We start from the raw sequence: 14,816 nt of genomic DNA on the forward strand, positions 1-14,816 counted from the left end.
TAAGGCACCTTTCTTATCTAAAGCCCCTTTTCAAGTCAAAACCTTTAATAAACAAGACAAAACATTGTAAAGCCCCTTGAGATGTAGCCCAAACAATATATAGGTGGTGTTTTTATTGAAGGCCGCAGTTGTAGTTACTGCAGTAAGAAATAATTAAGGAAAATCCAGTGACAGTCTGGACAATGGAGCAAATAAATTCGCTCTTGATTACTGAAAATAGGTTTGCCATTTTCTGAACTTACAGAAACTGTTCCTCCTTAATGCCTGTTGTTCTTTGCTTTCAGTAGGGCAGAATTTGTACCATGACTGGAGAAAAAGATAGCAGGGGATTCCAGTCCTATGTAATCCTCAGTTTGACTTCAATATCTAATTTTCAGCTTTTGCTGAATAGTAGTGAGCAGTCAACTTTTCTCCAGGCTTTTTGCAACTTACCTATTTCTAGCTGCCTTCAATAAGCTATTTCCTACAAGTGTGCATGTGGTGGGAGGGTAGCACAGCTTTATCTATTTCAGCCAAAAACCACACTCAGGCAATTGGATTCAGTCTTTTTTTAATAAATTAATGTCATTCAAAATACAGTGCCAGAACATGATGCAGCTGAACATGCTAGTAAGGTTTGTCATGAAGCACCTGTGTTCATGTTAGGTTGGCGGCACCCCGCTACTGCTAGTGGTTCCTGGGATTAATGCCAGAGCAGCACTAGGCATCTGCTCTCCTGCACACACAGCACAGGATATTCCTGAAGTTTGCTTCCCCCCCAAAGTAAAAAACCTGACAGCTAAGGGATATCTATACACAATCACACTACAGTAATGCTTGTTATTAAATTAACAGAAAATAAAGACCTGGTTAATTCACACTAAAACTTTGTTTTACAATGGAAAAATACATCAGCAGCAGGAAGTAATATACATGAGCCAATGTTACTGTAATACAGAATGTGGAGGCATTTACTGATTAAAGCCCCACATAGACCCGCACTATGAGGGCTAGCAATTCCTATTGCAAGCCCAGCAACTTAAGTCCACACCTGGTAATCTACCAGCTGCTTGGAAGACCTGTATTCTAAATAGACAGGTATAAGTTAGTGAAAATAGAATACATGCACCTCATCGTACAGCTTGACTGAACCTGCAGTCATTTTGCCCAGCATGTTACCATACAATGGAAGATCTACCCTTCCTACCACAGGTAGATCCATGGGATTTGTTTTTTTTTTCTTTTAATGGCATTACTATACCAACATAGATATTAGTATTTAGTAAGTGCAGCACAGTTCTTTAATTAGGCCACACTGACAATTATGTAACTAGCACTTACGTAGAATATCCAGAAGTAGTTCAAAATCTAACTGGAAGGTACTTTCAAAAGAACTGTGACATCATCCTAGAAACAGTAACTCCTTTTTTTCTGAAGCTAATTTTCCTGAACTGAGACTTTATAGAACTAGAATTAATTATTTAGACAAGTCAGATGCTCAAGCTCATGATATACATATATTTTTCTCACTTATCTGATAATAGTATTTGAGATTATGGAAGCATATCTGCTCATTTCACTAATTCATACTGAATGGCGGGAAGTGTTAGGTAGGGCATAAAAATACAATTCATGAAAGACATCTTCTGTCCCCAGACCTGTTCTTTCACAGCCATTTATTTCTTTTATTAATTTATAAGTGAGCACAGACTCTGTTGTGCAGTCTAATTTGGGAGCTATACAGGTGGTAAAGTAACCATCTCCCCATCCAGATCAAATTCATCGGCTCCGTCTGGTGAGAAGAGATACGTTGGAGGTTTCCATGGGGACTCTTCAAGGCAAGATGGATACAGCTTTCCTACCGTGCACCGGAAGTCTTTCCCCAAGTCCCACAGCACGCGTTCTGATATGTGCTGCCTCAGGAACCAGCGGTCGAGTTCCAGGTCATACTGATAGGTGGCATACTTGGCTCTCTCGTTCATGTGGGTCTCCCGTATAAAGACACATAAGGAATTGGAGATGACAACGGCCCTGACACATGGGTCAGAATAGCGCTTGGCAGGGATGTTAGCTGCCATCCTCCATTCATTTTTATTCACGTCATAGATCTCAACTGTTACAGAAGACCCGTCCACAGTACTGCTGGGGAGCCTGATTCCAGAATTGCTGGCAATGTGCAGTCCTCCGATATAGAATATCTTATCACCAAAAGCAGCAGCTGAGGCGAAACATCTGCTTGTTTGTCGCATTGCCATCTCCACCCAGGCATCCGAGCGGGGGAAGTAGCAGTACATCAGGTTGTGCGCCATGACGTAGATGCAGTTGTGAACTGCCACGGCCGTGCTCCACTGCCATGCACAGGGCAGGGGACTGACCATGGTCCACTCGTCCTTCTCGGTGTCGTACCTCTCCACAGTCCTCCTGTTGAGCTCCCCGCCGACGCTGTCCCCCCCAATTGCATAAATGTATCCTTCACAGCACACCAGGGACGGCTTGATGCGCACAAAGAGCATCGGCGTCTTGGGAAACCAAGTGTTCTGCTGCGCATCAAACCAGTAAAAGCAATTCACAGTTCTGAAGGCAGCCTGGAGTTTGCTGCTTTTACTGTGATTGGTTTTTGTGTTCTTCAGAGGAACTTGCCCACCTGCTATATAGATGTCATTATCGGGAGTTACCAGCGTCCCAACCTTATGCAAGTCAGCGGGAGGGTTGCAGAGTTTGTAAACTTTCTCTGCCTGTGGGCTGTAACAGACAGAAGAGTAAAGACTACCAGGGTTTTCAGCAGCAGCTTCAATGAATATCATCATCTCCTCTTTTGTCATGCCAAGTCTGGGCTTGAAAAATTTGGGCATAGATTTGTACAATCCTTGCACCACCACTGATTTATCATTAGGTGGCAAGCCTTGAAACCAGGCTCTCTGCGTTACTTCTGAAAGTGCATCGATCCGGATTTGGCTAAGAACAGAGGACAAGTACTGCGAGCGTGATTCCGTGTTGTACTCCAGCCATAACATAGCAGCCTCACGCACTGTCTCCTCCTTTTCCACATTTAAATTGTCACTGCTTAAAATATCTATCAGTAGATCATGTGACAGTTGCATGAAAGCCTCCTGGTGGTACACAGCTGTGAACTTGTGCTCCACCATTCTTTTAGCACTCTGTTTTAACTCTTCACAGCTGAAGAGATCAGCAAAACTTAATAGACGCACACAATTTTCAGCATTAATTTTTTTGATTAAGTATTCTCTACATCGTTGTAACACATCATCTACCTGTAATGCAAAGAAACACATGAAGTATTACACATACAATCTATGCTTTTGTGTAGCACCAGCACATAAAATATCTGCATCTGGTGTTGAACAAAACAGTTCAGGCATGGAATACTATACATACACAAAAATACAGCCATGACTCACTCAACTGTTTCATACAGATCAAGTACACAGTGTGATTATGTCTGCTGGCAAAACTAATTTTCTAAATGTTAGAAGTGCACTGGTTTACTTCCAGCCTTCCAAAGGGACTGTCATGCAAGGAGGGATAGCTACACGAAGCAAATTTGGCAAGCAACTGCTGTCTATACTGGGTGAACAGAAGAAAAGCGTTTTGAAATTACTGAAGAGGAAAGATCTTTTAACAAGATAAAAGAATAAAGCAGTTCCAAGATTAGAAGCTGTTATTTCCTCCTCTCAACATTCCTACCTGTAAGAAGCAGGCAGTTTCATAAAGCTGCTCTACTGTGCTGTCACTTATTGCCAGGTTACCCGTGTATGCATAAGTGATGATGATCTGCAGAGTGGCTGCATCCACATTCCTCAGGTGTACGTGTGTCTGTTTGCTCTCGCTCAGCCCACTCATGAACATTGCTCTGAGGAGAAACACACATATTGAGACAAGGATCAGCAGTGAGTAAAGTAATCTTAAAGAGTTGCCTGTAAGCCTTTGGTGATTACACTCCTAAAGGTGAACGGTCCTTTTGCAGGCCTGTTTACAGGTGTTTAGGGTTTACCTTAGGCTATCATCTAGTATTTAAGTTAAAGTATTTGGACAGAACATTAAAAGAGTAACATCAGTGCCTTCTGCAGAAATATTTTATTTTCATGCAAACCCATCTGTGTTAATCAGCAGACAGCTCTAATGATTAATGATACAGTTTAAATATTTTCTGTGATAGGTGATAAAAGGGAAGAAAAACCTCCAGAAAATACTAGATTTTACATTCTAGAACAAAAGATTTATGTAATGGACTGAGCTAAGTCATATCAAAAAGGATGCTCCTCTGGGAGGAGAAGAAATGGAGCAAGGACTAGCACTCTATGAATTATTTCTTATACATCATTTATCATAACATACAGTAAACTTCAAATTTGCAGGCAAAAATAAATAACAAAAAAACCTATCAGATCTAGTGTGGTAAAAAAGAAGAATGAGTATTTCTGTTACATCTTCCTGAAAAAGACTAGAAAGGCAATTTAAAACATGGTTATTGTTTCCTTAATGTTTTACACACCTCTTGTCCATTCTAGTATTTTAACTGTAACACGGTTAAGAACTAACTGCAATCTGGTACTATAAGCTACATACTTGTCAATTTTTTTAAAACGGGGGACATTGATATTGATTCAGGTTTGGTATTCATGGTTGTGCTAAAAATTCAGTTCAAGGCTCTTTATATTTATTTGGGTGGGATTTTTTTTTTTTTTAATTTAATTTTATTTTTTTATTTAAGGAAACCAGACATGAGAGAAGTTAGAAGGGATAGTGGGTGCACCTTTTAGTCGTGTCTCTGGCTGCAGAGGTGAAGGGGACATGGAGATTCACTCCCTAAGCAAAGTCATTCCAGAAAGCATCTGATACAAAGAGACAGTATCCCATCCCCATTTCTCTGTCTTCCTCTAAGCTCCTTAACTCAGGGCAACTTGCATTTTAGGAGAGATTACTGACTGACTATCAACTTGCTGTGCAGGTATTTAAAGGTAAACAAGAAAGTACAAGAGGGTACAGAGACTCCTCAGAGAGGAACAGGGAGCTGTTGGAGGCTCTGGCTCTTGCTCACACACTGCTAGAGCAGGGCTGCACATTGTTCAGACACAAAGATGGAAGGTAAGCTGGCTGCAATCACACACAATGGCTGGATCACACAGAGAGATGCTTTGCTTTTCTTCCCCCTCCTTCAGGGCTATCAATTTTTCATAATAAAGCTAAATTTAGGAAGCTGAGCATCTTTTTGTAAACCAAAGTAGAGAAGAAAAACAGAACATGACAAAACCACAAGTTTGATACTTCTTTTAACCAGTGCCAAAACCTCATTCCATAAATAATAAACAAACACATATGAATAAGATATTTGACTGCACATTCTGATGCAGCACACTGGGTGGACTCATGTCAGCTTTCCAACCTTGTGATTAACCACCCACATTAAATCTGGCTACATTTCCAATGGCTGTTATTTTACAAATTGTTGGAACTATGTAATTTGCATAGGGCCAATGGTAATAATAATTATCTAGTGATCACACAATACTTGTTGCTAAAAATTGGACCAGATTCATCTGAGATTAAAAAGTAAACTGAAAAGCCATCAGGGCCAAAAAATTCCCTGAAATGAAAAGTGAAAGTAATAAATTAATCCTTCCACAGTTTTCCACGAAGGAGACAAAGTACAGAAAGCATCTTGGATGTGTTCTGTATAGTAAGCCTGTCTCAGGAAAAGCAAATTTGTAACCTTTCCTGTGTTTAATCAGGAAAGAAAAGTTACAATTCCTCCACAAATACAAGGTAAAACATGTGGCTGTCACCCAGACTAGTTTCAAGCTTCAAAATACCTTCCAGATAGGCAGATTAATTATGCTATGTTGCCAACAAAAAAAGATTAATCACTGCAGAAAATTCATGGTGCCTCATCATCCAGATCTTACTATGAAGGCATTTACAAAAAGTGGTAGCACTCAATGTATCTTATTAATAAAAATGCTTTAAAAGACCAAAACCAGGACATTTGGGAAACAAGAGCTACTGAACTGTTGAAAAATTTCAACAGTATCTTGGAGGGCACCATGAAACAACAAAAAAAAACACACACAGAAAAAATCCACTTGCATTGCCACAACACTCAAGCGAGGGAAGAGTTTCTGGCTTTGCTGAGCAGAGAAAACCAGATGATTCAGAAAAGAAGGCCATGAACTTGCACAGCAATCCCTACTTTTAGCAGATGCTCCTACTAAGAAACTACAGTTAAACATAACAATGGAATTCCTGCAGCCAAGTCCCAGTAATCCCTTGTTATTCTACCTTGGGAAATAAAAACAGATTCAGTATTTTAAAGATTAAGTGTGCAGAATAAGAAATTTTCTAATTATTCAGACTCAACTCCCTAAAGAAAATGACCCATCACAAGTATGTTTTTTTCCCCTCACACTCATTGTAGAAACTACAATAAATATCTAGAATAAGTCCCAGAATGCCAGAAATTTTATTTTGCTCTGTGTTGGAAAGTAAGAATATTTAGGTTTTGTACTTAAGTTACTGATCTTTAAGTCTCTGTAAGACATTGTCAATCAATTAGTATTACACTCAAAACCAGAGATTTTACCACAGATTTTATAGCATTTGAATACTTACCTGAAATATGAGCTGCATGTTGCAAGAACCATCTTATGGCAGGGAAATTCCGTGCCCTCAACAATCAGCACTATGTCAGTTAGCAACTGCTGTTCATAAAAGAATTTTAACTGCTCCAGCAAGGATACAGCATACTCTGTATTTATCTGCCTCTCGTCCTGGGTAGACATGACTGTGTTCCATTAATATTTCCAGGACCAGAGAGAAAAGTCAAGATCTCTTCACCAAAGAAAGGTCAGTTGAGTTTATCTGAAGTAGCCAGGAAAGAAATGGCAGGAGGTCTGTAGCCTTCTGAAATGATACTGATAAAAAGGGCAGTGCTATCTTGAACTGCTGAATCAATGTTTGAGACTTTGACCTCCTGTTAGGTCATCATGCTTTGACTTGATGTTCCAATCTGTTCAGAGAGTTTCAAGAGTGTCTGCAGAGCTCCCGTTGGGATCTATGATGCAGCAAATGAATGAACAAAAGTGAAGTCTGAGGTAGATTTTCTGGTAGCATCTCGTGATCAGTGGCTGCACTTGACTGACTGAAAGCAGGAAAATAAAATTAATTTACACATTAGCACACTTTGAGAAACTTTTCATAGTTACCCCTTAGAAGTAATTGTCTAATAAACATTTCTAAATTAATACTTTATTACTTGCAATAAAACTCTTCTAAGAAAAAAAATTTAAACAAAGAGAAATGAAAAGCAGAGGAGTTTGTACATTAATGCTCATATGACCTGGACTCACAAATTTAAATTATTTATTTTGTCAACACAGCTCCCAAGGCTGGAGAGTTAAAACAAGGTTCAGTAAGACTTAGTTCCTCAAAGAAATACCCAGATTTCCCACTGGAGTACACCTGTGAATTTCATTCAACCATTGATTAGATAGCCAACTTCTTCCCCCATTTCTACATTAAACAGCAGGTTTTTCTGTTTCTTTGTTTTTGTCTACTTAAAGCTTATCAATACCTGGCCAGTAAAAATATAAATGCAATCATTTTAATTTTAATTCCATCACTTTCCAACTAAACTCTCAGCATCATATCAGCCTGTTTATTTAACCTCTGGCATTCTAGTAGAGGTGAAGCAGAACTAGCACTAAGGCTTAACTCCCCTCTTCCTGCCCCAGAAAAAAAACCTTAAAAGTCTATATTTCCAATGCATATTAAATTCATCTGCTCCATGCAGAAGGGCTTCATTCACCTATTAATATTTCATATTCCCTTGTTTTTCCTTCCGAGTAACTTCAATACAACCAGCTTCATTGGTGCAGATGGGAGAAAATCAAAACAAGGAAATAAATAGGAACAAAGGGATGCTGGAATAGCAGGGCTCAAACACCTACAGTGGCTACCAAGGTCTATTATCTTGTTTGGACATTTCTTCTCTTGAAAATGGGGTTAGGCTTTATTTCATCTTCAATGTGAATAAAAAAAATAATTAAGAATAGGATAGTTGTGACAGTAAAATTGCCATCATAGTGGACACCAGAGTGCTACAGCTATCAAATGCTTTCAGATTTATCTTGCAACATTCTTCTGCATTCCAAAACTTACGTTTGTCTTGTGTCTAACAGATATCGCTATCTGTTCATAATGAAATGGCATTCCTTAAATTCCACACAAAATCACAAGATTTAGTGTAAGACAAAGGCTGTAGAAATACCTGCCAGCCACACCAAAGATCTACTGTTTCAACACAGCCCTGCCTGTAACAGAATTCAGAAACAGCTGTCTTTCAACATTCATTCACTTGAAACAGATATGCTTAATTAATGCCATTTTAATTACTACTAATTTAGCGTCCCTGATCTTTTTTAGTGGTAAATACACACAAACAAGAATTTCAAACTCTTAGTTTCCCCTGGTTGTTTAACTGGAAAACAGTCCAACTAGTCAAACCCAATGCTCACTGTTGAGGTGAAGGCAGTTAATTAAAGAATACACAAAAGGGCTTTGATACGTGGGGGAAGGAGTAGATACAACTGTGTGCTACAATAACAGACACTAGCCTAAGTCTTGATTGAAGGCCTTAAAGTTTCAGGTAACCTCTGAAGTCACTAAACCATAAATACATCGAGGATATAGAGATAGTGCTCTATCTAAAGCAATTACCTTCTGCCTCAAGTCACAGCTTCTTTACACCAAGACTGTGCATCCTGTCTCTGCACCACTTCCCATTGTCCTGGTACTCTGGGAACAGCTCACCATGCAAACCAATCCACTGACAGATTTCGCACTAAACTTTGAATGGCTACAGAGACACACAGACTTCCTAAGTGTGTTAGGCCCACATAAATAAATAGCTTGTGGCTTTGCTGGTATCCCAAGTCTCTCTACAGCATTGTTTTTCCTGGCTTAGGAGTAAAGTTTCAAGAACAATATAAGCCAATGGATTAAGCTCTGTTTGGGCAGAATTTTAGCTTTAGAACTCATTCATTGATAAGCTTTAGCAAAAGATCTCATTGATACTATAACTTCATTTTCTGATGTAATTGTAAAGAATATGTATATTTCTTCAGAAAAAGGGAAAAAAAAGAATACTAATATGCACTGGTCAGCCATTAGGTACCAGAACAGGTCAGAGGTGCCATGGAGAAATTGATACACACCTGCTAGTAAGATTAAAGACATTTTTGGCAGCTTGCTGCTGACAGTCAATAACTAAGAAAGCAGACCTGTTCAGCAGAAGGTGAGTTGAAACAGAAATTAATTATTATAAATAACTGGAACATTTGAGTACGACCTTCAGTAGCAGAAAAGATTGAGGAGGTGACAGGAATCCTGATGCAGAACAGTTATGTGATGTAGATCACCTTTGAACCGTACATTTACAAAGCTGGAGTCTTTGGTTTAGAAAAAAAATCTGTCATATACTCCAGGGAAGTGTACATAGTAGGAACATGCTACATACACGATTCTTGTTTTCCACATCCATACTGTGTTTTGCTGCCAACAATAACCATTTGCTGAAGAACAAAGCTTTGTATTTGTCACCAAGTCAGGACTCACATCCTATTCCCTTGTGATGGAAATAAACACACTGAGGATCTCTGAATTTCTGGTCCAAAACTGCTAAAATTTATATTGTTATTTGCCCAAGAGAATTGAATCTGTTCAAAACATTAGGATAAGTGGTAGGAACATCCTTTAGTGCCTGGAAAATCATCCAAGATTACCTACCTCTCTCACACCTCTTTGGAAAGTTCAATACAATTTTAAAGGAGATACTCTCCTCATTTTATAGGCCAAAAAAATAAGGCATTGAAATAAAAAGCAGCTTGTCTAAAGCCATGTACTTCCAAAGGAGGAAAGCAAGAGGCTTAGCTCTTCCCAGTCCCAGCCTAACATCTCTGTCATACGCTCACTGGATCTGAGATAAATGAAAAACTGTAGACTTGAGAAAATGTCTACAGATGCACTATTGTCTGCTGTAGTCCCAATAACTATGCAGCAGTGGACATCTCTCATTTATGGATGAAAAGATCTATGGCTGAAGTTAGCTTAATATCCTGAACTGAAATTCTGATAGAATAAAAATAATTCCTGAATACAAGTTCTAGGAATGAGACTTTCCCCTTTAACGATGTCACTGGAGTGGCCATTTTGTTCTGGGTTATTCCTTGGAAGCCAGCTATCCAAAACAGGACTGGCAGGTAGCTGCTGGGAGGCCACAGGGTGCTATACTGCAAATGAAACCAAGTAATCAGCAGGTGATACAAAGTACTTCCCTACCAAGCTGGAGAGCAACATTAAGTAACACGTTGATAAGAGGGTTTGTTTTTAAGTAATTATTCCTTTTTGCTTAAGTAATTTTAATGAGGTGGCTTGTTAACACTTGTTCATGTACTTCAAATCTGAATGAGCCCATTCAAAAAATTAGTCATCAAATGTTAATTACTTATGGGATAGACTATTAATTGCCCTCCTTGAATCTGTTTATTTTCTGAGGTCAGGCAAAGATTGATAAGAGATACATACTGTGCTACATACATGGCAGTGTTAGAACTGTACTTCAGTGTGCAATATGGAATAGGTATATTGACTATTTCCAATTTGGTAGGGAAACAGATACACAGATATCACATTCTTCAACTGGACTTATTAAAAATTTTATTTATTTTCCCCCAAAATTATAAGAAGGGCAAAATATATATAGGCATCTTTTGTTTTGTGTTTTTTTAGAGAATCTGATACTCTGAAAAGTCCTTTTGAAAATCTCATTAATTAGTCTGCCAGATTAGCTGTCTCACTTCCCAAAAAATGGTGGGAAACATGCAAAAGATCTATGAAGGTGTCACAGGTTCCCATCTTCATCTCCAGCCATCTAAATACCTCTTGAATTCTGACTCCACTAACTCAAATTCACACTTTAAAAAACACACTTCATCTTCCACATGTCTGGAATAAAACTTAAAAAACCCCCAACAACCCAGATTTATCTCCCTGGACATTCAATTTAATTAGTTTTAACTAATTGAAATACAAACAAACAACAAAACCAAACAAAATACAAAAAACTCCCATTAAATACTACTTTTGTATATTTTTAATCAAATTCCTGTTTCCATCCAAGGACAGCTTCATACAAATCACAAGTAAAAACACGTCTAAAGAAGTGAGTCATTCACTATTTTTAACATAATAAAAGGTCAGAATTTAGACCTGAACAACCATAAGCCAAATTACACAAGCCTTGGTGTGTGTGGAGATAGCAATCCTCCCAGCTAGCAACACAGAACCCAGCTCAGGGACTTTAATATTTGGTTACTATGACGGATATTTTGAGTTACAAACCAACCAGTTTCAAAAGTAACAAAGCAGCTAATAGCAAGGGGGAATGTGAGTACTAAAACTGATTAGAATCAATTATGTAAAATGGCACACCTAGCCAATAGATCTCAAAGATAGGAAAGAAAGAAGACAAAGGAGTTGGAAGCTCTAGATTCTTGAGTAATGTATCAAATTTGCATCCTTGGGAGTGAGAAAGAAATAGGTAATTGATTAAGCAGTTCCAGACTTGGAAGTTATCCTCTCTTCTAAAGCCATCAAAGGTGTCTTTGATGGCACAGTAGTCCAGAAAACTGAGGACATCAAGGAGATTCTAATAAGGCAATAATGTGAAATTTCACTAAAAGCAAGGAAAGGCTTAGTCCTACAATGTTATCTTGAAAATGACTATTCATTTGGAAACTACTACTATTTTCCATATATATTATGCTTGGGAGGTGAGTTACAAATTTGAGGTAGGTGAGTTTTCTGAAATTACACAGAAATTAGAGACTAGAAGTGTCAGACTCCATGTTAACATGTTGGTCACAATGCACTCCTGTTTTTCTGCTCCTAAAGGAAGTTGCACACTAAAGGAAATACCTGCCCATAAAGAAAATTAGCATTTATGACATGATAAACCAACAGCTTAAATTAGCAACTGGACTTCTACGCTGAGCACAGGTAGTTTCCATTCCCAAGGGTGTTTCTGTTTTGTGGAAAACTTGACCTGTTTTGGAAAACTAACCTTTGAAAAAAAGTGAACCATGGATGTGTCCAGTAGGATCCAGCCATGTATCCTGTATATATATTTTTTTTTCTCTGAGCTATAGTACATTAATGAAGCTAGTCTGTTTTATGTAACAAGTTCAATCCTAGTTTAAAAGTACACATCATTTTCTCAAATATTCACTATATGACACTTAACTATAAATTCGAGCATTTCTGCATTAAGAAATTAATTAGTCATTAATGTAACTTAATTAATTGTAAGTTAGTTCCTGGAAGGTTAAGTCTTATAATGGATATCATACTCATGCATATAAAATTTATTCTCGAAGCACAATAGTCACTAAGCTAAGAAGGAGAAATTTTAGGGTTTGCACCAATTCTGGTCTGTTTCATAATCACATGACCAAAACAAAAAAGCCTGCTTCAGCAAAGAAAAAAACAACAAGCATCTGTCTAAAATGTAGTCAAAAATATTAAATAAGCAGCAACATATTTTCTTCCTCTTTGGTCTGTTCCTGAAAGATGCTGCTTCCACATCTTTGAGTACAAAGAGTCTTTTCTATTCGACACACAAAAACAATTACGAAGAAGGTGTGACACCTATACTCAAATTGGGAGACTACTTGGTGTATACGTCAGAGCACATTAAATACTTAAAATTACCTATACCTCCAGATACATTTCTGAGAAACTGAACTGCACTCAGTGTGCATTTTAATAATCTCTTAAATACATCATCTGAATAAAATTCTTGTAGCTACAGCCCTAGGTGGGCTCACAACAGCACACAGCCTTTGAGGCCCATTATGATCACAAAGTAGATGTACATGATGCAGAAAAGCCAAGCTGGGGCTTTGCAAACCTCTAAAAATGCACATGCTAAGTACAGCACAAATCCATTTCTAAATCACAATTAAAGTTATTTCAAAAGCAGCAGGTATTTATCCCGTTTAATAGCAGGAATAATGGTAAACGCTGGAAAAATTTTAGGCATGCAGATGTACTAACATCAAAGCTATACTATGTGTGTATTTAAAAAAGCTTAGTAATAATTATGTGACTCTTCAAAGCCACAAAAGCCCACCCCTGGTCCCTGCAGGTACCCAAGTAGATGGATCAGTAGGTAACGCAGGGGCAGGAACGGGAAGGAACAAGGAACGGCAGTGCCACTACACCGCTGTTCTCCCAGACTTGAGTGTGTGTCCCTCCGAGCGCTGCCAACACAAACACCGGTTTCAGACACCCCCACCTGCTCAGCCAAAGGGAGCCCCGCTACGCCCCCACTCCCCAGCACAGCCCCGCCATCGCTGCCCCCTCCCGCCTGGACTAGGGGCGAGGAAACACGTTTCTTCCCTCTCCCCGATGCTCAGGTGCGCCGTCCCATCCCTCCACCGCCTTAACTCCTTTCCTGCTTCCCCCAGAAGAAAGGGGGCACCTTCTCGCTCCTCCAGCACCGACTCACTCTGGGTTTAGGAACGATCCCGATGGCCTCTCCTCCTCCCGGGTCTCCCGGGACCCGGCCCTGCCTGAGGGCACGGAGACGGCCCCCGTTGCCACCTCCGGCGGTGCCCGGCGGGGCCGGGGCCGCGGCCGCCGGGTGGGAGCGGCGCGGCGGGAGGGGGCGGGCGGGAGCCGCGCCCGCCCGGGCGGGGAAAGCGGCTGCCGCAGAGCCCCCGCGGGCCCCCCCGGGACCGAGGCCTCCTCGGGGCGGCCACTCGCCCCGCGGGGACGCGAAAGGGCCCGGCGACCGCGGCGCGGCGGGACGCGAGTGCGGGAGCGCCGCCACCAGCGTCATCCTTCCCCCCCACCTCTCCGTTCCGGACAAACCTCCGACCGCCGCTTCCTCTCGTGTCTGGCCGTCCCGACCGTGGGCGGCCGCGGGGAAGCGGTGGGGGAGGAGGAGGATGCGGCGGCAGATCCGGTCTCTCTCCCAGGCTGCGGAGGCGGTGGCGGCCCCTGGGCGCGCAGGCGCTGCTACTGTTGCCGCCGCCCCCCCACCTCTTCCACCCCCCCTCCTCCTCCTCCTCACCCGCCCGCCGTTACGGAGCGCCGCGCCCGCGCCGTGTGCGCATGCGAGGCGCGGGGGGGCGGCCGGGCCCGCCCCCGGTTTCCTGTCCCTTCTCCCGCCCGCGAGCGCCCCCTGCCCGCCGCCGGCAGCGGCGCCTCCCGCGGGATGGAGCGGGGCCCCCGGCGCCCTCTGTTGGGAGGAGCGGCCCGCGGGGTCACAGAGCCCGTCGGCTGGGGAAAGGCCTCCGGGATCACCGAGTGCGGTCTGTGAGCGGCACCACACTGCCAACCGGACCTTGGCACTGAGCGACACATCCATTCGTCTCTTAAACATGTCCCGGGACGGTGACTCCACCACCTCCATGGGCAGCCCGTTCTAATGTCTTAACCACTCCTTCTGTGAAGAAAATTCCTCCTAACGTCCAACCTAGACCTTCCCTGGTGAAACTTGGTGCAGTTTGCTCTCATCCTGTTGCTGGTAGTCTGGAAGAAGAGACCGACCCCCGCCTGCCCACAACCTCCTTTCGGAGACCTGTAGGGAGCCATCAAGTCCGCCCTTTTCCTCCCTTTCCCCGGGTTAACACCACCAGCTCCTCACAGGAATTGTGCCAGACTTGCTGCAACCTGGAGGCCTTTGGGTCCATCCAGCAAAAGAAATGCTGGGAATTTCACTTCAAAGAGGTGAAAGTACGATGGATGCAAAGCAGAGC

General features: G+C 41.5%; 1 protein-coding gene across 2 annotated transcripts; it reads right to left on the reverse strand.

Moving 5' to 3' along the window:
* Positions 1-533: 533 nt before the first annotated feature.
* On the reverse strand, positions 534-14,166 carry KBTBD2 (kelch repeat and BTB domain containing 2). Of its 2 annotated transcripts, none has more exons than XM_079302640.1 (4): positions 13,927-14,166; positions 6,607-7,135; positions 3,685-3,850; positions 534-3,251 (listed from the first exon to the last, which is right to left on the reverse strand). In XM_079302640.1, the coding sequence occupies exons 2-4, from the start codon at positions 6,774-6,776 to the stop codon at positions 1,716-1,718; spliced, it is 1,872 nt and encodes a 623-aa protein (XP_079158766.1). In that variant the 5' UTR covers positions 6,777-7,135; positions 13,927-14,166; the 3' UTR covers positions 534-1,715. The 2 variants fall into 2 exon arrangements, with proteins under 2 accessions (XP_079158766.1, XP_079158767.1); XM_079302641.1 differs by lacking the exon at positions 13,927-14,166 and adding an exon at positions 13,535-13,874.
* Between the last annotated feature and the right edge of the window lie 650 nt (positions 14,167-14,816).

Source organism: Erithacus rubecula (assembly GCF_903797595.1).
Source record: "Erithacus rubecula genome assembly, chromosome: 3".
In the NCBI taxonomy this organism is placed as follows: domain Eukaryota; kingdom Metazoa; phylum Chordata; class Aves; order Passeriformes; family Muscicapidae; genus Erithacus; species Erithacus rubecula.